Source organism: Ctenocephalides felis, unplaced genomic scaffold (genome assembly GCF_003426905.1).
Source record: "Ctenocephalides felis isolate EL2017-DRISC unplaced genomic scaffold, ASM342690v1 CF-g0.4_SCAFFOLD_03573, whole genome shotgun sequence".
Classification (NCBI taxonomy): domain Eukaryota; kingdom Metazoa; phylum Arthropoda; class Insecta; order Siphonaptera; family Pulicidae; genus Ctenocephalides; species Ctenocephalides felis.
The window spans coordinates 18,706,441-18,733,661 of NW_020539727.1; the positions used below are offsets into that span (position 1 = coordinate 18,706,441).

The window sequence follows — 27,221 nt, forward strand, 5'->3', positions numbered from 1 at the left end:
CCAATCATTACTAATTGAATGTTTTTTTAGATCATTCAAATCCGATACTCCGTTCTCTCAAAAACTCGATTTGTATTTTCTGCACTCTTTGCTCCATACCTCCGTAACGGCTGGACCTGCCTTTGCCAAAAACTAGTCAGCACATCTCCCTATCAATAGGGATCGAATCACGAAAAAATGCGGACATGCAAAACACACACAAACACATCCAATTTTTCTGAGGTATGCCAGCAAAATGTTCAGAAATCTTCAAAACGTCGAGAAATGCAAAAAATTTTCATTTTCGATTATCGGCCCATTACTATAACTACCCTACGGGAAGTTAAAAAGTATGTTTATGTAATATAAAATTTGACTTTCATAAGTTTTAACAATTTTGAAGTACACTAGGTTGCTCTATTTCAATTATACTAGACGATTTGTTTAAGAGTTGCGAGAGACATAATTCAATCTCCACTTGTTCCAATTTTGGTGTCAAACGATTTAGAATGACTTGCAACATAAACTTTTCAAATCTAGTTAAAATATACACTTCCCAATGATATATCAACAAATGTTAGACAAGGTTGTAGTCCTTTACCGGTTTCAGTATTTATTTCGGAAGTTCGGTCCATTACAACCCAAAATCCCGCAAAAGCACCTCTCTCTTGTACTGAACAACTGGTTACCATTACAACTACCACTACCACCAATAAGCAAGTTTTTTTCTTTTGTTATGCTTTTTTATGCACAACTGGTTTACAAATGTGTTCACAGTACACAAATACAACAAAGACGAAATTTGTAGAAGACTGCGACGAGTCTGTCTTCTTTTGTTTTGCACATTTGAGGTCGATTCACACGAGGGCGATGATAGAAAAAAGTTGGCAAATGAAACTGTTATTTATACTTTTTTTTCGAAAACTACGTATGTTATTTTTTTTTTATCTGTGGCTAGTAGTTATAGAGCTCCGGACATATAAGCTAAGGACTTCCATTCGAGGTTGCAGGTTCGTTGCACTTGAAAATATTGTTAGCAATATGGTAAAAAAAATTCCTCAGCTTTACATAAATTTCAATAATAATAAAATCATCGCATACTGATGAATCTATAATTTCTTTTATAGATAAATATCTATAAAAAAAGCTACGACCTTAAAAGAAGTCAGTACCGATCAGTTTCAGAAATTGTTAAGTTGTCATTGGTGTTAAAAAATAAATTAAAACTATAGTACATTATTATTTAGGTCTTGAAAAGGTTCAGATGTACTTGAAATATCCAGAATTCATAATTAGTTTAATTTTCAGTCAAATTACGATACATTCAGACAAGTTACAACATTTTTGGACAAGTTACGACGCTTTCAGACAAGTAACATTTTCATCCAATCTACAAAACTTATTTTTATCGGTCTCGCCTACTAATTTAATTCTACAACCCCGACACCAATTTTTTATATCATATTCTATCGATATTACAAATTTTTACTACCTTAAATTTCTACTCCTGATTGCAAATTCACGTCTATTCAATCTAACAATTCAATTTCAATATTACGATTCAATTTTTATTTTACAATTCAAGTATATTATATTTTTTACACAATGTCAGGATTCTATCCGAGTACTTCTGTTATGCAAAATGCAATTAACTGTTATTTGCATTTTTTCAATAACTATTGAACAAAGAAGATTCAAAGTTCTAAATTGAAATCATGTGAATTATCTGAAAATGTTGCAAGTTGTCTGAAAATTTTGTAACTTGTCTGAAAATTTTGTAACTTGTCTGAAAATGTTATTAATCGTCTGAAAATGTTGTAACTTGTCTGAAAATATTGTAACTTGTCTCGAAAATGTTGCAACTTGTCTGCAAATATTATGATTTGTATAAAACTGTTGTAACTTGCCTGAAAATTTTGTAACTTGTCTAAATGTTCTATAAATTGTCTTACAGTATCGCAGCTTGTCTAAAAGTGTCGTAAATTGTCTAAAAATATTATTAATCGCCTGAAAATATTATCAATCGTCTAAAATTGTTGTAACTAGTCTGAAAATGTTGTAACTAATCTGAAAATGTTGTCAATCGTCTGAAAATTTCATTATTTTTAATTATTACATTTAATTCAAATGTTTTAAATCGCCTGAAAATGTTTTAAATCGTCCAAAAATCTTGTCAATCGTCTAAAAATCTTGTCAATCATCTAAAAATGCTGTCAATCATCTAAAAATGCTGTCAAATCGTCTAAAATGTCAATCGTCTAAAAATGCTGTCACTTGCCTAAAAATTTTGTCACTCGTCTAAAAATGTTATCAATCGTCTGAAAATGTTTTAATCGTCTAAAAATGTTGTCACTTGTCCGAAAATTTCATTATTTTTAATTATTACGTTGCGTATATATTTTTAGACTCAGATGATTTTCTGTATTCAATTGCGATTTTAAAGTATACCAAGTTACTGTAGGTATTTATGATGTTAGCAAATATTATCAATAATTTAATAATGTAAATTTTCGTTAAATATTTCCTAAATTTCAGAGCACCATTTCAAAAGTTACACGATTTTTAGTAACTAAACGCATGAATGGCTAGCAAGGTAAATGACGATTAGTTGTTTCATACTTTATCCTATTTCGGTCAAACGATTCAGAATGACTTTTAAATTATAATTAGCAATTGGATTTTTTGATCGTTTTAAGAGACTCATTTATTTATTCACCACTCAGAGAACTTAAATTTTCTTGCCAAGTTAAGTTTAATAAAATTTACCAAAATTTTATCTTTATCATTTAGCAATTGTGCATGATTCCCAACTAATACCTTTAATGTCGAAAAAAACGTAAAATTAGCGAGTCTGACTTCATAAAACTTCAACTTCTCGTTTGAAAAATACCAATACTATTCATTAGGCGTAATGGACTTATGTATTTATTCACTTCCACTAGCTCTCCTATTATCTCTCTATACTTTGCATTTGAGTTTGCATTTTTTTTTATTCCATTGTTATGTTTTATGTTTTTCCTCTGTCTCATCGGAGTGTCGGTCATTGGTCACGGGCTCATGAGGACTTCTTCGGATACACACACAGTCACACACACACACCATCGACTTCTAACACTCTTTTCTTTTTTTTGCATTCGGGCAAGTCGAAGCAAGCTTTTTAAAAAGCAACGTTGCCAGATGGTAATGGAAAAAGAACGATAATAATTGACTTAAGTAATAGTAGATGGCAACCCATTGGTTGACCTGTTGCGTCGAATTTATCATTACGATTTTTTAAAGAATTATTTACATATTGCTATCTATATTTTCAAGTAATATTTACTCGATCATAAAAAAGAGAGTTTTACCACATTTAAGGTTTTTCGACCTTCCTCAGGTAAACAAATAAATATTATTGTGCCTCGTTTAAAGGGCAGATGCAAATATTGCAAGAACCCGCTGTGTAGGTAGTCTGGAATTTCAGGATTCTTTATAACAGTAAAAATAAAGTACAAAGGATTCATATTTTTTTTTGTAAAGAACTCACATTTATTTGTGCAACTGACTGGAAGTAAATGAAACGGGATAAAAAGTACTTTGCTCAAAAATTATTAAAGAGGTTTCAACTTGAATGGAAATAGCATATTGTCTAAAAAATTAAGTGTTACAAAGAATTATCATATAAAATTAAGATAGATAAAATTTATAAATTGTCTAAAAAATAAATTAGAAATTTAATACAAAAATTAAGTGTGAATGTATGAAACGTTTTGTCCAAATACTCCAAATAAACCAAAAAAAGTAATCAAAAGAAAAGTATTGTAACTGGTCTGAAAATGTTGTAACTGGTCTGAAAAATATTGGAACTAGTCTGAAAAATATTGAAACTAGTCTGAAAAATATTGAAACTAGTCTGAAAAATGTTGGAACTAGTCTGAAAAATGTTGAAACTAGTCTGAAAATGCAGTCAACCGTCTGAAAATAGAACGGGATAAAAAGTGCTTTGCTAAAAAATTATTAAAGAATTATTATAAAAAAGTAAGACAGATGAATTTTTATATATAATAATATTGAGGATCAGGTTCTTTTAATTAATTTTTCTAATGTTATATTTTTAATTCTAAAACTTTTCCTTATATTGTAAATTTCTTTTAGCTGAATGATGAGACACGTCTAGTCCCAAAACGTATAAAAAAAACTTAAAATATACTTTTCTACTTGGGTGTTTTATTCAATTCAATATAATAATATATAAAATGTCTAAATAAATTAGAAGTTTAATACAAAAATTAAGTGTTAATGTATGAAACGTTTTGTCCAAATACTCCAAATAAACTAAAAAATGTAATCAGAAGAAGAATATTCAAATTTTAATTTTTTTGCATTATATAATTAAATTTTTATAATTTACAAGAAGAAGATATTCTTGGACATCAAAATGGGAACATTATTAATTCAATATGGATAAATTCTAAAAGACCAAGAATTTGGAAAACTTCACCTGAATATTATAATCAAATAGTAAAACAAAAAAATCTAAAGAAGAATCTAAAGAAATTCTAAAACAAAACTTTATTATTCATTATCAATTTATTTTTATCTTTGGCAAACCAAATATAAATCATAAATCAATTTATCTCAGAATGTTTTCAGAAACATTCACAACTGTCATTTCATAGAGTTTTGTTTTCTTACTGTCAAAATTAATTGAAATTTGTAAAATTCTAATATTTCGAATATGAACAAAGATTTTTAATACTGCTTATAACCTAAGTTAAATATAAATGCACACGATAAGCCAAAAAAAAATTAAAATCGGTTCAGTAGTTTAGGAGTACATCGCGGACAAACATCATAAAATTCAATAACAAAAAGTCGTATTTGTCTATTACAATTACAAATAATATTATTATAAAAAAATAAAATAGATAAAATTTTATATTAGAAGTTTAATAAAAAAAAGTATGTGTTAATGTATGAAACGTTTAAACCAAAAAATGTAATCAGAAGAAGAATATTCAAATTTTAAACTTTTTTTTTGCATTCTCTTCAATATACAAGAAAATGTTAAATTTAATTTAGAAGAAGATGTTCTTGATGAAAAAAATATCACAAATACGAAAAAATTTGGAAACGTTATTAATTCAATATGAATAAATTTTAAAACACGAAAAATTGGGAAAACTTTACCTGAATATAATAATCAAATAGTGAAATTTAAAAAAATCTAGGAATTTAAAAAAAAAACTTTATTATCAATTTATTTATATCTTTGGCAAACCAAATATAAATCATAAATCAATTTATCTCGATTTCCAAAAACATTGACAAATGTCATTTTATAGTTTTGTTTTCTTACTGTCAAAATTAATTGAAATTTCTAATATCCTAATATTTTGAATATAAACAGAGATTTCTAATACTGCTTATAACCTAAGTTGGATATTAAAGCACACATTGAGAGTAAAAAATTCAAAATCGGTTCAGTAGTTTAGAAGTACATCGCAGACAAACATCATGAAATTTAATAACAAAGTCGTATAAGTTGTCTATTACAATTACAAATAGTATTATAAAAAAATTAAGATAGATGAAATTTTATATTAGAAGTTTAATAAAAAAAAATAAGTGTTAATGTTTGAAACGTTTTGTCCAAAATACTCCAAATAAACCAAAAAATGTAATCAGAATATTCAAATTTTAAACTTTCTTTTGCATTTTCTTCAATATACAAAAAATGTTGAATTTAATTTAGAAAAAGACGTTCTTGATGCAAAAAATATCACAAATATGATAAAAATTGGGAACATCATTAATTCAATATGAATAAATTTTAAAACACGAAAAATTTGGAAAACTTCACCTAAATATAATAATCAAATAGTAAAACAAAAAAAATAAAAATTCTAAATAAACTTTATGATCAATTGATTTATATCTTTGGTACACCAAAAATAAATCATAAACCAATTTATCTCGAAGTTTTTAGAAACATTGACAGCTGACATTTCAAGGTCATAACTGTCAAAATAAATTGAAATTTCAAAAATCCTAAGATTTCGAATATGAACAGAGATTTTTAATACCGCCTATAACCTAAGTTAGATATAAATGTACACGCTGAGCCAAAAAAAATTAAAATCGGTTCAGTAGTTTGAGAGTACATCGCGGACAAACATCCTAAAATTTAATAACAAAGGCACACCAAATATAAACCATAAATCAAAATTTATATATCTTGAAGTTTCCAGAAACATTGACAACTGCCATTTCAGTGTTTTGTTTTCTTACTGTCAAAATTATTTGTAATTTCTAAAATTCTAAGCTTTCGAATATGAACTGAGATTTTTAATACTGCCCATAACCTAAGTATGATATAAATGCACAAGGTGACCCAAAAAGATTCAAAATCGGTTCAGCAGTTTAGGAGTACATCGCGGACAAACATCTTGAAATTTAATAACAAAAAGTCGTATAAGTTGTCTATTATAATATTTCAAAGTGCACTCAACATAAACTATCTTGACTTGAGACCTATCCAATTCGTCTAATCGAATTCCATCCGACGTATAGACGTACTACATACATATTTATTTCTTTCTTTCATTTCAACTGAATCGGTTTCTTTCTCGGTCGGTTTTGTATAGTAGCTCGTTGGCTGGGTCTTTCGCAATATGACGCTGTTTGTACTTTGTATAGATATATTTGTAATATATACATAATATTTGTATGAATTTGTATGTATAGACTTGTATTTGTACGAAGCACGAGTGGCCGATCGTTCGCGCGAAGTGTAGAGGCCGCGTGACGTATATTTGTACGATGTATAGTAAAAAGCATTGAAGGAAAATTCGGGGATTAAAATACAAAATTCGGGAATTAAAATACAAAATTCAAGTCCGGGGGCATGTTCAAGCCTAGTATGTTTAAGCTCCTGTATGCACCATAAGAAGCTGCCAGAACCTCCAAAACTCGATGCAAATTTTTGGATAAAATACAAATGTTATGGTAATGATATGTTACGGGTCTATCTTCGTATGAGCTGATAGTAACAAACAGTCAAAAATCTATGTATTATAAAACTTAAAGTGCAAGTTATCCAAATATAGAGTCCTCTGAATTATTGTTTTCTATCATTGCTCTAGCCTACAAACATTATAGTAGGTACGTGTCCGCCTCTACAGGCACGTTCTGCGCATTTTGCGCGTCTCAAACACTAAACACGCACACAAACACACATAAAAATACATATTCAACCTTTCTACATGCTACATAGTCGTATTTCCTTTCCCCACAGTCAGTATTCGTATAATGATGTATATAAAGTAATAACACATTTTAGACGGAGCGCTATGGCAGCTTTATTCATCTACATTGCTGAAATTGCCTTCGGACTTGTAAATAAATTAATTAGCATTATATTGATTCGTAAATGGATTTTTTTATAAATCATTTCATAGGCTTATCGAAATTATGAATTTCAGATTGACCATTGCAAAAATATTAAAAATACAGTTTTTCATTCAGTTATTTCTAATTTGAAAGGAAATAGAATAGATAAAAAAATTAACATATAGAGATTCATGTTAGGAAATAATAAGAAAGAAATTCAGGCATAAATATAGAGCTAAAAGCATAAGAATCAAGAAATAGAGATATAGATAGAAGGCACTAAATAGAAAAAAGAAAGTGAGCATTACAATTAAAATTTGTCTTTTTATTATCTTGATATAATTAATTTTAAAATTAAAAATCAAATATTCTGTATGAAACTGAAAGATTGAAAAAAAAATAGAAAGTGTACAGAAAAAGGAATCTAGAAATAAATACTGACAGATAAAAATAGAGAGATTCAGAGTCCATCTTCAAGAATTTAATATATTGCAAATTATAAATTGAAATAAAATTATTAACTAAAATGTGACGAAATTAAAAATAAACAAAATAAAAGATTCAGTGTTAAAGAAATAAAATAATAGATGGTACTAGAGAGATAAATATAAATGTGAAATATAGAAAGATATAGATAAGATAAGAAAGATGTAGAGACAGGTAAGATAAGTATTAAATTGAATTAAATAATATAAAATGTGATGTGATCATAAATTAAGGAAAAATATAAAAAATAAGATTAAATGTGAAAAATAAGCTAAGTGTGAAAAACCTTTTAAAAATAATTGATTCATCATATTTCAAATTTATTATTAAAATAGATAATACTAAACTAAAACAAGTAATTAAAATGTGATAAAAAAAACTTGAGAAATAAAAAAAAAGAGAGGAAATAATAAATTTATAATAAATTTGTCATATTACATAATTTTGATTAAAATAGATGATGCTAAAATAGATAGAAATAAAAATTTCGCAAGAGGGAAACATACAGATAGAGATAATTCAGAGAAAAAAATAAAAAAATCAGTAAGAAATTCAAAGAAAGAGCAAAAAATAACTTAATATTAAAGGAGATTATACTAAAGTATAATAAAATTTAATGAAAGCAAAATAACAGATTTAATGTCAAAAGGAGAAAAAGAGGGTGTGAGAGTGAAAGCGAAACATTGAAAAAAAATTCATAAGAATACAATGAATTATACTAAAATAAAATAATTGATTCAAACAGCTGCACCACTAAAGATGTATTAGATACACAATAAATATAAATTAACATATCTTCTTATATATAAAAATGAATCGCAAAATGTGTTGGTAAGCACATAACTCAACAGCGCCTGGGCCAATTTGGCCAATTCTTTTTTTAAAATGTTCGTTGAAGTCCAAGGATGGTTCTTACGGCGAGAAAAAAACGAATAATTGCCGGAAAAACCCTAAAAACAGCCCTTTTCTTTATCTCATACACACGTTTTCTAACTAAAACGTAGAATCAATTTTAGAGCTTTATTGCTATTATATAAAGTTCATGTTAAATCGCAAGCACTCACTGTATACTCCTTCTAAACGATTATTCGGATTTTGATAAATCTTTCTGAAGTTTGTTAAGGAAATTTTCTAGGATGAATGTAATTATAAAGTACTGGAATGTATGTGCAATAATGTAGAAATAAATGGAAAAAATTGCAAAAAACGACATGTCATTGTTTGCATTGAAAACAAATAAAAACTATCATCTGCCAAAAATTTCAATTTACTTATGAACCTAGACAGTATTAGTATATGTATAATAAATTTATGATTATGAATAAGAAACATGTAATATCTACATTATTATTGCAATGAAGCAGTTGAGATGTGCCAGAAATTAAAATAATATAAGATACAATATATGTATGGCAGATTGAATTAAATACATATGAACAGGATATGACAAATTAATTCACTTAAAATATGAAATTAAGTATTAATCAGGGCCGGTTCTACCTTTAATGCAACGCATGCTAGATATACGAGCGCACGCCTTAAGGGGCGCCAACACTAGATTCGGATATTAAATTTTCAATATAGTTTTTTTTCAAGATATAATTTCTTTGCATCTTTTACTAATCTTTCCACAACATTCTTGAAATTCGTAAAAATTTCACTCTATAACAACAAATGGGAAAGTAAAGATGAATACATACAATTCTGCCCTCAGGAGAAGTTTAAGATGCAATTTTGAATGTATTAAATAATAAAAAATTAAATTATTTTAAACCAACATGAAGTACCAGTGGTATAGTTATGGTTATGTTATACCGTTTAAAAGACTTCAATTTTTAATTCAAGATTAATAGAGTGTTGGAATTGAGACTCATTTTATTTAAAGCAGTTCTACATTTAACATCGCTCATATTATAAATGTATATGTATTTTGGCGTGAAGAGTAATTTAAAAAACAATAATTATTATTTTTAGGTAAACGGTAAATATTAGTATATTATATTGAAAAATTGTAGACATGGGTACAGGACAACGTCTGTCGGGTCATCTAGTTGATAAAATAAATGTTGAAATGTTGATCGTCATTTTAAAAGTTACTAAGTCTCTATATTTTTGATTGATCTTTAAATTCACAAATGTCGGCCAGGCTATGATCTTTTCAACAAAAAATAAAAAAAACAAGTTAGTGTATATATGATATAGTGCAAAATTATGTGCCTTGCGCTAGCTACTGATATCCACTGATGATGACATAAAATACTATGTCGAAACGTTTGGAAAAATTAAAGATTAACTTCTAAATCTTTGCCTTTTATTTGATGTATTGCCCTTGAAGAACTTACTCATAAATAATAATCTATCTAGCCTCATATTTCTCAATATCCAACTAATTATATTTGACTCTGCATAAAAATTCACACCAACCCTCCATCTATTACAACCGAGCTAGTGACCTGCCTCTCCGCCGGCTGCAACGTCGCCCTCCGCCTTTCCTTCCCACATCCATCCGCAAAGCCAACGTCGCCTGACGTCACACGAAAACGCTCGTCGCTCGATACTAGAACGAACCAACGAGTACCCAACAAGAGAGGCGAAAGACGGCCGAATCGAACGCACGAACCTCCGCGCATGCCCGGCGAACCGGTTGGACGGATGACCGAGGACGAAGAGACGGAGGACGAAGAATATTATATACAGTTGTGTTTAAACAGACGTGCCCAAGGGTGTATGGGTGTATGGATTGAACACGATCACGAACCAATACATTGCAGGAGGTAAAGAATGCATATGGGACGAGTTGTAGGTATGCATTGGTGTGGAAGAATTGTGTCGAGCGGTGGCGGACGGGGTGAGGGTCTGGGATATAAAATTTATATAACCAACAAATACATTTTTTTTCAATTACAATGTTTATTACAACTGTTAAATAGTTAACATCTAGTAACATTGATAAATAATAACATAAATTTAAATAAATAAAAGTGCAAAGGATAGAATGTACATGAAAATAATATCCGTAGTATGATGATTTAATATACGATAAAAGTAAATAATAATAAAAAAATAAAATTAGTAAATAATATAAATAAAATTTTTGAATAATAAAATAATACTAGAAAAACAATAAGTGACAGATAATAATAAATATAAAAAATAACAATATTAGAAATGATAAGATATTTATTTATTTATTTATTTATTCATAAGCAAGCCGTAATCAATAATAATAGATATTATTTCAGGCTCTTGTCAAGCTTATTCATAGTTAATATTAAAAGGATAGTAATTTTATAATAATCATAATAGCTGCACGAATTTCACTTCTGAAAAAAAAGAGCTGAAGAAAAGCATTCGAACATTAAATACAATGTTCATCATATTAAAGTCTATTTGACCACCAGGCAAGCTCAAAATTCTTGCACAAGGTTGAAAGTTAGAAATAATAATATTAATATTTGCGTTTACAAATGGCTATTTATGAGACCAACAAATACATGTTGTATCAATTAAACTTTTAGCAATCACAATAGAGTCCAAGCGAGACTTACAAAGCTCTTTTTGAATAAATTCTTGCTTGTATTATTACTTGTTTATTGTAAGATTAAATACTAAAACACGAGGGATTTTACGAATTCGTTCATGCCATCTACTTTTGTTGAGAAAATTATTTAATCTTTATAGAGATTCTCAAGATTCTCAAGATTCTTTATAGAGGTCTCAAAATTCTTAGTTTTTTTCCCATATATCGCAACTTCGAATTCCGAACGGTGTGGCCTACAGGCAAGTTGCTGTCGTAAAATTTCAGGAAAATCGGTAAATCTCGAGAAAATTATATGAACACACTTAAGCATTTATATACCATTTTATTCATAATTTTATTCTGTATCTTTCGTACGAACAAATAGGTTTGGTTTCAGAAAGCATGCTCCTTTTCATACTTCTAGCTAATATTTGAGAGTTAAAACAAATGAAGTCGATAAATACATTAAAATCACGTCTACTTGATTCATTTCGTAATCAGCACATGAAAACATTTTTAACTTCCCGTAGGGTAGTTTTAGCAATGGCCGAATATCGAAAATGAAAATTTTTGCATTTCTCGACGTTTTGAAGGTTTTTGAACATTTTACTGGCATACCTCAGAAAAAATGGATGTGTGTGTATGTGTTTTGTATGTCTGCATTTTTTCGTCCACGTTTTCGGGCGCACGGATCAATCGATTTGAATGGTTTGAAAAACATTCGATTCCTATTGCTAGGGAGATATGCTGTTTAGTTTTTGGCAAAGGCAGGTCCAGCCGTTACGGAGATACGGAGCAAAGAGTGCAGAAAATACAAATCGAGTTTTTGAGAGAACGCAGTATCGGATTTGAATGATCTGAAAAAAACATTCAATTTGTAATGATTGGGAAATGAGGTGTTTTGTTTTTGGCAAAGACAGGTCCCGCCATTTGGAAGAAACAGAGCTAAATGTGCAAAAAATTGCAGTTTTTAAGTGAACTAAGCGTTCGATTTAAATGATCTAAAAAACTTTCTGCTTGTGTTGACAAAACAATTGCTTTTGAGGTTAAAAAATTATTACATCTTTTTTTTTCCATAAAATGTTTTTGTAATTGTTCTAGATTAAAAAATCAAACTAGTTGGTATTGGTATTAGAGGCAAGTTACATGATCTTCCTGATATGTGTAAATGATAATCGATTTAATCAATAAAAATAAATTAATTTATGAGTGATTAAAAGTATTCTGAGTGGATTCATTACACAGAATTGAAAACGAACACACACTCTATCGTTATACCAAGTAAATCGTCTAATTTTAATTTTAACAAACGTCAAAAAAACTACTCATTTTCCCAAACTTTGATAAATTTTTAAAATTAAACTACTTGTCGTAAGGCCGTAATATTTCAGTAAGTTCTTTAAGACCATAATATATATCGCCAAAAAAAAGTTACATAAAAATTGGCATAATTTTTTTTTCAACAGTTAATTGCAAGAAAACGGCTCGATAGATTTTCAACTAAAACTAATCAGTATCATTCCCAAATGATATCTTGCAAACAGTTTTTCATTTTTGAAAATAAATTCGGTAGTATGCACAAAACAGACAAAAAATTATCCACATCAAAGTACATCGCTTGGCTTTTAAATCTTTGAAATCGGTTCAGGCGTTTTTAAGCAATCGTCGATGAAAGTTATAATTTTGACAAACGCCAAAAAAACGACACTAGTTTTTGCAAACTTTGACGGAATTTTAAAATTAAACGACTTGTCGTAGAACCGTAATATTTTAGTATGATCTATAATATTATGGTATCTACCGTCAAAAAAAAAATTCGTGAAAGTCGTCGAAAAAAAATTTTTTTAACACTTTATTACAAGAAAACGGCCCGGCCGATCTCTACCAACAACTCATCAGCACGATTCCCAATCAATATCTTTCGAACGGTTTTTGAATTTTCAAAATCGATTCAGAACTGCGAGCTAAAACGTGGACGAAAAATTCTTCACTTTTCTGCTATTTACAAAGAAACGGCCCGGCCGATCGTCGCACAAAACTCAGAAACGTTAGTCCTCATCGAGATACATCGAATGTCTTCTAAATTTTTGAAATCGATCCGGTCGTTTTTGAGAAAACGTCGATTTACGGCAAAAAATCTGTTCACATATACACACACACACATACACACACACACATACTTTTTCCTAATGTTGGTCTCATTCGATTCAGAATGGCTTGAAACGTCGAGAAAACATAAAATTAGCGAATCGGATTTTTTGATGAAAACAAACTTCTCCTTCGGGAAGTTGAAAAATACCAAAGATTTGAACTAAATCTAGAGTGCATGTTCTATTAATTGGCCAGTTCTGAAAATATTCTTTTACAAATGTGGCCCTTTACTATCGATTCCCTGGCCTTCGTTTTGGTCGAATGTCGACGTAGTAGAGTGATCCGGGGGCTCGCACCAACACCAAACCGTTTGCCTGCGAGCTGCTGCTCTCTATACAAATCCTCAGTATGTCGCGTACTTTCATACGATGAAGATATACATTGTCAAGTAGCACGGCGCGTAGTTCTCAACATCCAAAAATAATGATGGCAACGACGACGACACATTCAACAATCAACTCTTGAGATACGGAAGACAGAAAAATAGAAGAGAGTAATAATAGTGTGCCGGATTTTTCTAAATTTAGTTTTACGTCGCGGGAGAGGTAATAAAGGTTACATTGTGTTTAGTGAAAAATATTTCGGAGTGTTAAGTGTTGTGTACCTTGTGTATTGATACAGTGGTGTGACTTGGGTTCGGTTAATTTTTTGTAATGATGTCTGTCCAAGCAAAGCGTCAGCATTGCTACTTATGCGATCTGCCCCGCATGCCGTGGGCAATGCTCACAGACTTCACAGAGCCGGTATGTCGCGGTTGCGTCAACTACGAAGGTGCCGATCGCATCGAGTTGGTCCTGGACACCGCTCGTCAGATGAAACGCGGAATAGCAGCAGGCACAAAAGGTCTGACCCAATCCAGAGCAACCGTGGCAGCCGTCGAAAACGGCGTTAATGAAATCCACAGAGCCGCTGCTCATTACCAGGCCGCCATGCACAGGAACCAGACGTCCACCAGCGCCGGACATCTGAGCGAGTTCACCCAGGCCTCCGTACGTTCGCCTGTTTCGGCCCATCATGCGTCCGCCTTGAGGTCTCAGCAAATGCAACTGAAACGCGGAGCCTCGACTGATGATAATGAGGAGCACCCGGAAGGATTGGTGGCCGTCAAAAGGGGCGCCCAGGGTTTGCTGACGGCCGACGATGCGGCAGGAAGACCGCCGCTGGCTAGAGGCGAGTCTCTGCCGGCCGCCGTGTTCGTTGCCGAACGAGCCGGATCGGCCGCGTTCAAGGATAAGCACCCGGTCAGGGCGCCCTCGTTTGATACCGCGTTCAAGGCTAACGGTGAGTTGAGGAATTGACACTTTTTTTTTTGCAAATCGCGCACTAATAAACAACCTCTAGATAAATAAAACGATTTTTTGCATCCGAATTATAAACTCATAAAATTGTAATTTCACAACAATTGCAACTCGTTGACGTGACTCTATACTATAGAGTCTATAGTTTTATTCTCGAATAAGATTTTTCTCTATAAAAGACAATATTTATAACTATTAAGTGAATACTGCAAACTTTTACAAAATTCAATAACACTATATTATTTTACTTTATTTATGATATCTGTTTTTTTTAATAATTACTTAAGCACCCGGTCAGGGCGCCCTCGTTTGATACCGCGTTCAAGGCTAACGGTGAGTTGAGGAATTGACACTTTTTTTTTGCAAATCGCGCACTAATAAACGACCTCTAGATAAATGGCTTTGAGATACAACGATTTTTTGCATTTATACATTGCGGTATCGGGCATTATGATTTATAATTTCACAACAATTGCAACTCGTTAACGTTACTTCTATAGTTTTATTCTCGGATAGGAAATTTCTCTATAAAAGACAATATTTATAATTCTGAAGAGTACAAACTTTTACAAAATTCAATTATGATGTTTGTACTATTTATTTAAATAATTTCTTAGTGATTTTTATATTGTATGATAACACACTTTAATTCAAACTTTTTATAAGCTTTCATAATTTTGAAAAAAAAAATAGTTTGAGAATTTTACAATTTAAATATTGGACTAGTGGTGTATGGCATCGTGCCTTAAGGCAAATTGCTGGAACTTCCCGTACCGTAACGAACTGTTCGGGGAATATTAAATGTTTTCACATAGATTATTATAAATATTGTAACATTGTCTAATATTTATAAGAATTATATAAACTGAATTGCAAAGTCAAAAATATTCATTTAAAGTATATAAGTGAGTTTTAAAGCTTTAGCCAGAATTAAAATTGAAATCTGAATCATTTTCGGCATACAAAAAAAATTATACGATTTTTTTCTAAAAGCAATTGTTTTGTCAACACAAGCAGAAAGTTTTTTGAACCATTCAATTCGGATGCTTATTCCTCTCAAAAAACCGCCATTTTTTGTATATTTAGCTCGGTATCTTCGAAATGGCTGGGCCTGCCTTTGCCAAAAACTAATCAACACGTCTCCTTATCAATACGAATGGAATAATTCAAATCGGTTAATCCTTGTTCGCAAAATCGTCGACGAAAATTAGTATCCGCGCACACACACATACATCCATTTTTTTAAAGGTATGCCAAAATGTTCAAAAACGTCTGAAACGTAAGGATATATAAAAATTTTCATTTTCGATTTTTTTGCGATAACTATAACTTACCCTACGGGTAAGGTTTGTTAAAGCTTTCAAAATGAAAAAAAATGAAGATTTTAAATATTAAATTTTGAAAAAATTCGACTCATACAAAAACTCGAACCTTTGACACTTTTGGAAAAAATCGATTTTAGATTTTTTTAAAAATATTTTGAACTTCTAAATCATCGACGAAGAATCGTATACAAACACAAAATTTTAATAATTTAATGACTAAAAGTAATTTTTCAATCACTGAACTTTGAATTTAAATGAAGTTGTGTATTTAAAATTTAAATACCCTTAATTTTTCCCATAATATGTTGAATTTTACTTCTGTAGGTTTTTACATAATATATAAAATGCTATTACATTTCCAAAAACCGAATATTTATTAAATTCTTTACTATTCTAAAAATTTATTTAAAAAAATACCGAATTCTTCTAAAGTGCTTCATTATAAAATATGTATATCAATTGTGTATTTAATTTTTGAATACCAAATTAAAAAAAAAATTATTGAGAATTTTGAAAATGAACTTTTTTAAAAAAAAAATCGAATTTATGAATACCAAATTTAAAAAAAGAAATACGATAGTTGGATAATATTATATATTATATAAATACAAAATAAAATATTTAACAATATCTATTTAATTTTTAAATACCAAATATTTTATTTAATTTTCACTAAAGCAAATTGCGATTTAATACAACCTGTAATACTGTGTATTTAATTTTTGAACATTGCAAGCAGTGCATTATTTTTCTTATTTTTATACTAAATCAAAATTAATTATTTTTACAAAATTCCATTTAATTTTTAAAAACCGAGTATTTAATTTTAACTCTAGTATTTTAAATCCCATATTTAATTTTTTAAATAATTTTAAATCCCATATTTAATTTTTTAAATATAAAAATATTTTCTTTATTTTTATTTGAGTGGATAAAAAAAATAATAATAAAGGTATTTAAAAGTTAAATCCACAATCAAAACAAACTTGCCTTTAGTAAAAAAAGCACAGGAGATATTTTGCATTGAAAAAATAAATATATACACTATTTTGTGTATCATTTAAAATCATACTTTGCATTAATAAAAAAAATCTAATATATATTAGGTGTTTAAAAAATTTCATACACAATTTTATATATATTAATTTCTGCACAACTTTTTGTGGAAATCTATGTTTGTTTTGTATTGATGAGCCAATTTAATTACTTTATGATTCAAAAACGTGTTAAAAAATGTCTTGAAAATAAGTATAAAGTAATGTTATTCCTTCAACTTTCTTATATAATCATATATAATTCAAAAAACTGTTATAATAATAATTCTCATCTGACCGATTCATAAAATTGAGTTGGCTTCGTCGTCAGAGATCGTTAAACATCATTTTAAAAGTGTAAATTTTTTTTAACTGTACTTTTGTACAATTATGTCAGTTGTATATATATATATATATATATATATATAAATATAAAGGCGTTCTACTTTCTGATTCTTCTGAACATACATAAAACTCTGCTAATTGGTGAAAATGTTACACAATACGGTATTATGTGTAATGGAGCTCTTTTTTGTTTACTAAAAATATTAAAGTTATTTAAAGTGATACGAAAAATTAAAGAATTTTCAACATTTGCCATTACTACAGTTTTAATTATTTCCACGCTCCATAGAGGCGCCACCTACTGTAGCACGTAAATGCACCACTAGGTTTAATTCTCCGATAAGATTTAAATAAATAGATAAAATAGAGAAGACTACAAAATTTGAATAAATGATTTATTTTATTTGGAACATCAGTAAATTTTAGGAGTACTTAATTTATTTTAATTTATTTTATTTTCCACGGTTACATAATTGTATGTATGTATATAAATCTCCAGTCTTTTACAACTTTGTAATATTTAGGAGTGCTTTTGACAACAAAGTTGTGTAGAAATACTTCAAATATTTAATCAAAACATATAGATTATTTATTCGAGTACTAAATTCTTATCAAAAAACTGATAAATGACGCACACAAAAAGCCTCAAATTGATAAAATATAGATAAGTCGATAACAAACTAATTAATTTTGATGAAAAAGTAGATGAAAAATAGATTATTATTTTATATAAAATATATAGTTGTCATTCTAATAAAAATTTAAAATTTGCACAACCTACTTAGTCATTTCCCATTCATAATTTATGTATATAAGGTCATGATATTTATCACATCGTATTTAAATTTCTAATTGCCAGTTTCCAGTTATTGTCATTACAACCGACAATAATAATAATACATAATATAATATATAAAAAGGCAGGAAATCATAATCCAATCTAAATAAAATAATCAAATAATCAAACACACGTGTGTTTATTTATGCAAATTTTATTTAAAAAAAGTGACTTGAACCTGTATTTCTAGTTTTGAATAATAAAATGGAAAGACTTGGATGTATTTGAGGAACAGGTTTTGCCCAAAAATAGATCACAGGAAAAAAATTATATATATATATATATATATGTATATATATATATATATATATATATATATATATATATATATGTATATATATATATATATATATATTATTTTATTTTTCCTATTACCATGGCTATCAGAATCTTATCAGAACTTCAGTATGATTCTCATAAGCTAAATAACTCTAAAAATACTAAACAATTTAAAACTATGCTAACCGATCATATCATTAATTTAAACCATAATATAGATTTTTTTCACCCAAAAATTTTACATTATGAAAAGAAAGTTATTAAAAGAAGATTTGCTGAGGGGTTGTTTTTGCAATTGCATAACGACAGGGTCATAAACAAACGATTTGAAACACGGCGCTGAACGAAACAAACACGTGGTTCCTAAAAAGCGTATCAATTTTTTTTTAAAATGACAAGATCCATCGCTTTTAAATTTCTCGTAAAATTTTAACACATGTTAAAAACCTCTTCAAGAAAAAACGTGACAATTCTATCTTAGACTTGGAATAGTAAATACATAGTTTCAACAATTATTACTATTTCCTTTTAAAACGGTTTTAGGTGTTTTTTGGGTATTTCTTCCAATTTTTTCTCGGTGTAACCCATGCCTTGGACTTATAGACAGTATCCACCACTATCAATATGATTTTATATTCAAAGCCCATAACCAGAAATAAAATAAATCGCAATTTCGAAATCGAATCACGTCTACGAAGAGACGACCACACGTATCGATTCTTCGTCTAACTCTAAACGAAGAAGTAGAAGATCCTTTCGTGATTCGAATAATCGAAGATCTTTTGTTATTTTTCGCAATCTTTGCGAAAAATTAACATTCTGAACCGTTCGTAGACGAAGAAGGCACTGAAGTGCTGGATTGACTACTAAACATGGAAATAGTAAAGGAAAATTGCCTTCAAGAAGAAAAAACTTCAGAATTGGTTAATGTATACAATCAATTTCATAACCTCGACTGTTTACCCTTTTCATCGATTTTCATCATTTCTATAAAGTGATTTCATTTTATTGTTTCTCAGTAGTCACTTTCTTCGTAACGAATACGAATACGAATTTATTCGGTCAAAGTTTCTCTTATGAGTCATGAAATTGGCCATAAAATTCAAAACGAGAAGTTTTCATGCGAAACTAACATTTCCGAATAAACTGGCACGTGCTGCAGAAAAATTGCTGCAGGAAAATAGTTGCAGATTATTATTTGGTTTTGTTTAAATTGATTGCCGGAGGTTAAAAAAATAATGTATATATATTAGGGTGGTCCTTAACATGGACATTTTCGAATTCCCTGGCTCCCAAGGGCTCAAATGCTTCCAAATTAATAAAAAAAAAATTCTCGAAAAGTTTTAGCTCTTAATATTGCCTTTTAGATAGTGCGCAATTCAATCAAAGTTTTGTATGGAAATAGCATGGAAAAAATTTAAAATAGAATGATAAGGGTTATAAATTTCGATACCATTTTCTTTTTAATCTGCGCGAAAAACCAATTGGAATTATAAAGATTCTGAACTAAAAATTCTAAAGTTTCAATTTAGCTAAAAGAATCTTATAAGTTCAAATAAGATTCTGATAAGAATTTGGGGGAATTGTATTAACGCGTAACTGCAGCTTTAAAATTATTAATAACTTACATTTAAAATATTATTTCAAGATATTTATACCCAAATGTGTCTGCTGACCCAAATACTAAAATTAGTAAATTTTCTTCTAATAATAATGATAATTAAGAGAAACTTATGAGTTTTACAATCATATTCTCATTTCTATTAACTCTTAATTGTATTTCAAAATTATTATCAAAAGTGATTGATATAATAAAAATTTGATGCACTAAAAATTAAAAGAATTACATTAGTTAAAAATTAAATTAAAAAAGATTTGTTAAAAAATTTTCAATAACTCTATGGACTAATAAAATTGCTATTAAAAATGATAAAAACCTACAAAAATTATTACATAATTGATTTTTGTTCATAAGTACCTTTTTCTTTTATTCTGATTTAAAAATAAAAGTAAATTTTAAAATGAGAAATTTGACAATTTCACTAAAACATTTAAATTGTTTAAGGGAATCTTGTAAGAGTTACAATATGATTCTTGTAAGACTTCTGGCAATACTTAGAAATTTTCGAGAATTTTTTTTAACTCATTTAAAATGTTATTGAAAATGTGTCTGCTAATATAATTGAATACTGAAATTAGGATTTTTTTTAAATTAAATAAACTAATCAAATTTGTTAATAAGCAAAAATTAATAAGAAAAATAATTGTCGCTAGGTATTAGATTTTCGTTTTTGATAGTTTATATTGACTTTTTTTTAAGATATCAAATATAAGTACAAGAAAAAAATATAAGATTTTGTCTAGTATCGTTTTTTTACCAAATTTAAATATAGAGAAATTATGCCAGATTTTTGTTTAGTATTAAAAAATAAAAGAAAATAATCATAATAGGTTTAAATTAAAAGTCTAACAAATATTAAAGAAAATTATATAGAGATTTTGTTTAAATTTGTTTTTGTAACATTAAATTTGAAGGATTTTGATCATTACAGATTTTATAATATGTACTAAATTTAACTATTAACTAAATATTTAAAAAAAAATCAAATGATGTGTAAAAGTTCATCATAATTTGTATTTTATTACTATATTTTTCCTCGTGAGTTTGAAGTTCATTGGTAATATAATTGTAATTACATTATATTTATAATATATATATATATATATATATATATCAAAAGAATTCGAATAATATTTACATTCATTTAAAAATAAATAACATTATCTTTACTACTATATTTTTGCACGAACCGTACGAGTGATTGATATGAGTAATATAATATTTATAAATAATTGTTGAAATTTTAAATTTTAAAGTACACCGAGTTGCTGTAGAGTTTTATAATGTTAGACAAAATTATGGATTATTTAATTTTGAACAAATTTGGCAAATATATCATTTATATTAAATAATCGGTTTAAAAGTTACAAGACTTATAATAAATAAATGTATTAATTATATGGGTTCTTTGCCAAAACAAGTCATTAGGGTGAGTCTATCATTAAGGGTGTACGAAAACTTTTTTTTATTAATTTACAATTTTGTAATAGAAATTAATAATAGAACATGAACTCATAAACAAAATTCAGGCCACCTTTTTCCCTTTTTTTGGTGAACTTTGCGTGTTGAAAATTGAGTTGCTGATGGAGGGCATAAAAGTTTTGCTAGATTTTTTATGACTGTGCTAAAGTTCAAAACACGCGATTCCAACATATATATATATATATATATATATATGTATGTATATTTCTAACTTGACGTTTCTATTGGACGACTTCCAATTTGGCACCTCATTTTTTGGCACCAGTCGAACGTAAAATCCCCAAAAACTTTTTTTTAACGATCGTTCTCAGTTTATTTAGTTCGCATTTTTTTTTCTAAATCAATATTTGAAAATTCCCGGAAAAATTTCCGGGAATTCCGTACACGTGTAGAATTTATGACACCAAAATGATGCTGGGGCTGGTTCTTGTGACAAGTTTATGGTTTATAAAAAATGTTGTTAAAGATATATTTTATTTAAAGGTGGATCATGAAGTTTTTACAGGTTTGTTTTATGAAGGATAAGATAAAATAAAAAAGGATCAAAGTTTGTTTAAAATAAAAATGCTATTTTGTAGATTTTAACAAGAACGTTGAAGAAATTAATTTAAGTGTATTGACTAAGTGACGCATATGCTTTTATTTATTATATTTGTTTTAAATCTTTGGTGTAAAGTAAATGGTTTATTTAATAAATTTGTGCAAAATTTAATTTAATATAAAATTTGACATATAATGATAATATTTTCTAACATCATGATTTTCTACAACTAGTCTGTATACTTCAAATAGCAATTCAAAGTTGAAGACTAATTCGCAAAATGACACATATACATTTATTTATTATATTTCTTGTAACTCTTAAACCGTTAGTGGTAAATAAATGGTTTATTTAACAAATTTGTTCAAAATTTAATAATCTATAACATTTTCTAACATCATAATGACCTACAGCAACTCGGTATACTTCAAATCGCTTTTGAAAGCTTGAAAATTGAATAAGACGCATGAGGAATTTTTATCCTCTTGGCATGGGGAATATGCATTTACTTATTATATCTCTTGTATCTTTTAAATCGTTGGTATAAGATTAATGATATATTTGACAAATTTGTACAAAAATAAGGAAACTTTAATATTTTCTAACATCACAACACCCTACAGCAATTCGGTATACTTCAAACTCGCTTTTGAATCTAGGAAATTAATTTAGACAGAAGATATTTGATCCAGCTGAGAACATTAGGGTGCATCTATTTATTATATCTCTTGCGACTTTTAAACTGTTGTTCTTAAATAAATGATATATTTGGCATATTTTTACAAAATTAAATAATCTACAATATTTTGTAACACCATGAGACCTTACAGCAACTCGGTATACTTCAAATCGCCTTCGAAGTTGAAAAATTAATTTAATCGTATGAGAAACTTTGCTTCGACCAATGTGCATTTTTATTTATTAAATCTCGTATATCTTTTAAACCGTTGTTATTAAATAAATGATATATTCGAAACGTTTGAACAAAATATAATGATATTCAATATTTTCTAACATCATTATGTCTTACAGCAATTCGGTATACTTCAAATCGCTTTTTGAAGCTTGAAATTTGAATAAGATTCATGAGGAATGCGTATTTAAGCAATGCATCTTTTGTAACTTCAGAACCATTGGTATAAAATAAATGGTGTATTTGGCAAATTTGTATAAAATTAGACAATCTTCAATATTTTCTAACATCACAATATCCTACAACAATTCGGTGTACTTCAAAATTGCGATTATATCAAGCAAAACCATACAAGCAAGAAATCCAGGGTCCAAAATTCTCAGATAAAATTAAATGGTAATTGGTATGTTGCGGGTCTAAATCGTATGAGTTATGCCAAAAACTATCAAAAAATAGTGCTAACAGGAGATTTACACATAAAATCTGACCTCCAAAACGAACGAACGTCATATAACAATTTTATCCCATGTGCAACTTCCTGGTGTCTTCTTGATAGCACATACGTGAAGTTAGGTTTTATGATTGTTAATAATAATTAAATAGTTTTATGCCAAGACCCTTATACATGTGCCAAAACCTTTATTTACTATCTCTATGAAGCTCTATGTATAAGTTCCACTCTCTACAATGGGCATCTCCATATTTCTGGCCTTTCGAAATAGAAGCTAAATAAACAATACACTTATATCTAGCAAACATAATCAAAATCGATGATCTATATTTTGTCATTATAATTTTACTATTGATAAATGTATTAAAAGTTCTGTTTTGTGTTCATCAATTGTCTCAATCGATAAAGCCTTAACATAGCTTCACCATAACATTCAAATTTTATCCCAGACTTGGTCTCGGAGTTTAGGTACAAAAACGCTCTCAGAACCGTCTTTTTAAATTTAAATCATCAACATCAGTCCTTGAGCATTGTAATTTAGTCCTAAACCAAAACAATGCGTTTCTCTGTCATCAGTTTTAATAGCACGTTCCACAAATCCACTCCACTCATACAAAGTCAGTCGACGTCCATTCTACAAAACGGTGCTTACGTAGGCACGACGACGACGCGCCGAAGCGATAATACATAATATGTATATACATATAAATACAAATATGTATATATCTATGTATGTATTTGTCCTTTATGTATATATTTATACTCACGTGGCAACGTAGCGTACGTGACGTCACGTACAGAACATAACACACGAGTACATTTGTGGTATTTCTTCTCTCTCTTCGGTTGTTGTCTGGTCCGAAAATGACGGTGATTATAGAGGAGACTGGGGGTCGAAATGGATACTGGATTTAATTTTATTTTATTTAAATTGCAATGTGTCCTTATGAAAGATATTTAGTGATTGGTATGTAATGGTTGAAAGATTCATTTTGAAGGGTTACTGCAACGTTTTCAGGCTTTTTGGATTTTATTTAGAAGATGTGCACAATTTTCGACGACTATATGTAACTTTTTGAGACCATCCAGAACGTTTTCAGATTATCGGGAACATGTTTAGATTAGCTACTACATTTGCAGACTACCCAGCATATTGTAAAACTTCTTCTTCGTTCTTGAGATGATCTATGACGTTTTCAGATTATGTATTATGTATTACAGATTATCTATTTAAAAACGCTTTCAGACTATTTAAAACATTTTTGGACTGTACGCTACTATTTTTAGACAATTTGCAACCATTTTTTAAAACAATCTCAAACATTTTTAGACCATCCAAAATATGTTTAGACAGTCTGCAGCAATTGTTAGACAGCCTGCAGCAATTGTTAGACAGTCTGCAACATTTTTAGACAGCATGCAACATTATTGGACCATATTCAACATTTCTGGACAGTCTCCAACATTTTTAGACAATATTTCAACAATTGTTGGACAATCTGTAACATTCTTAGACAATCTTGCAGCAATTTTAGACAATATTGCAGCAATTTTAGCCAATATTGCAGCAATTTTAGACAATATTGCAGTGATTCTAGACAGTATGCAGCAATTCTGTACAACCTGCAACAATTTTATACCATCTTGCAACAATTCTAGACAATCTTGCAGCAATTTTAGACAGCCTGCAGCAATTTTAGACAGTCTGCAGCGTTTTTAGACAGCCTGCAGCAATTCTAGACAGTCTTGCAGCAATTTTAGACAGTCTTGCAGCAATTTTAGACAGCCTGCAGCAATTTTAGACAGCCTGCAGCAATTCTAGACAGTCTTGCAGCAATTCTAGACAGTCTTGCAGCAATTCTAGACAGTCTACAACATTTTTAGACAGTCTACAACATTTTTAGACAATCTTGCAACATTTCTGGACAAACCTCGAACATTTCTGGATAAACCTCAAACATTTCTGGACAATCTGCAAGATTTTTTGGCGATTTAGACAATTGTTCGCAAATCCGCAACGATTGTTGCAACATTTTCAAAAAATCTGCAATATTCTGCACTAATTATTGGACAATCTACAACATTCTCTACAATCCGCAAACATAGTTGGACAATCTGCAACTTTCTCAGACAATCTGTAACATTCTCAGACAATATTGCAACATTGTTAGATCATATGCAAGAGTTTTGACAGTATCCAACAATTGTTGAACCATATGCAAGATTTTTTTACAGTCCGCAACATTGTTGAACAATCTGCAATAATTTTTAAACAACCTGCAACATTCTGCAACAATTGTTGGACAATCTGCAAAATTCTGCAACAATTGTTGGACAATCTGCGAACATTTCTGAACAATCTGCATTTTTGAACTGTCCTGAATTTTTTCACTCTATCTACAATGTTTTTAGACAATCAGGTAATCTGCATCATTTTCAGACAATCTTGAACGTTTTCATACCTTCTAGATCATTTGCAGAATTTTTCAATACTTTTTAGAATATTTCCAAACGTTTTAGAACATATCCAGACGTTTTAAAACATTTCGAGACTCTCTAGAACAGTTTCAGCTTCTCTGAAATACTTTGATATTATCTACAACATATAGAAACATCTTCAGACTATCTAAAACATCTTCAGACTGTCTAAAACATTTTCAGACTATTTAAAACATTTTCAGACAATCTAGAACATATTCAGAACCGTTTCAGACTATGTAAGAACATCTTGTATAAATCTAGCTAGTATAGCTAGAACAACTTCAGACTATCCAGATTATTTTCAGATTATTCAGATCACTTTTAAAGACTATCTAGAACATTTTATTTGACTATCTACAAGGCTTTCGAACTATTTAGAACATTTTCAAATTGACTAGAACATCTTCAGACTATCCCAGCTCATTTTCAGATCATTCAGATCACTTTTACAGACTATCTAGAACATTTTTCGACTATGTAGGATATTGTCTCACTCTTCAGTATATTTAGAGATTATGTAGAATATTTTCAGACATTTTCAAATAACTGTGATATTTTCAGGCCATCTAGGTTAATTTCTGACTATAACTCTTCAATACTATTTTTGGACAATCTAGAACATTTTCAAACATTTTTCATACTCCCTCCATGAAGCCTAAATTATGGTATAACTCTTGCCTTGAAAGATTTACATAAACAAAAACATTTTTTATGTCAAACGCAATTTTTGCAAGTCGATATTATATGTCGATATATATATCAAAATTGTTATATGATGCATTTATTTTTATTTAAATGCTATCTTAGTTAAGGACCGGCCGTGGTCCCGTGGTAAGAACGTGGGCTAGCAAATCCTAGTCCCGGGTTCGAATCCAACCTCGGTCGGTTCGGTATCAAAGCAGCTTGATACCACATTTTCACTTGAAATCATAGATTTCAAATATGATTTCAAGTGAAAATGGCCTTTCGTGGGCAAAGCTGTAGTGGCAACACGCCACTTGGAAGTAAAGAGGTACTAAGATGGTATCGCTTTGAAATACAAAAAGGAAGTCGAATTTGTATCCCTATACAACAGAAAAATGTAAAGGCTCTGACATCGTGCAACC

The 27,221-nt window shown here is 29.3% G+C and overlaps 1 protein-coding gene across 1 annotated transcript in view; it reads left to right on the plus strand.

The window, feature by feature from the left end:
• Positions 1–14,163: 14,163 nt before the first annotated feature.
• The window catches only part of LOC113389710 (interferon regulatory factor 2-binding protein-like B), a 32,063-nt gene continuing 19,005 nt past the window's right edge, over positions 14,164–27,221 (plus strand). Inside the window, exons 1-2 of the mRNA XM_026626724.1 lie at positions 14,164–14,748; positions 15,093–15,138. Of these exons, the coding sequence (XP_026482509.1) occupies positions 14,164–14,748; positions 15,093–15,138 (631 nt within the window). The remainder of the gene's footprint in view (positions 14,749–15,092; positions 15,139–27,221) is intronic.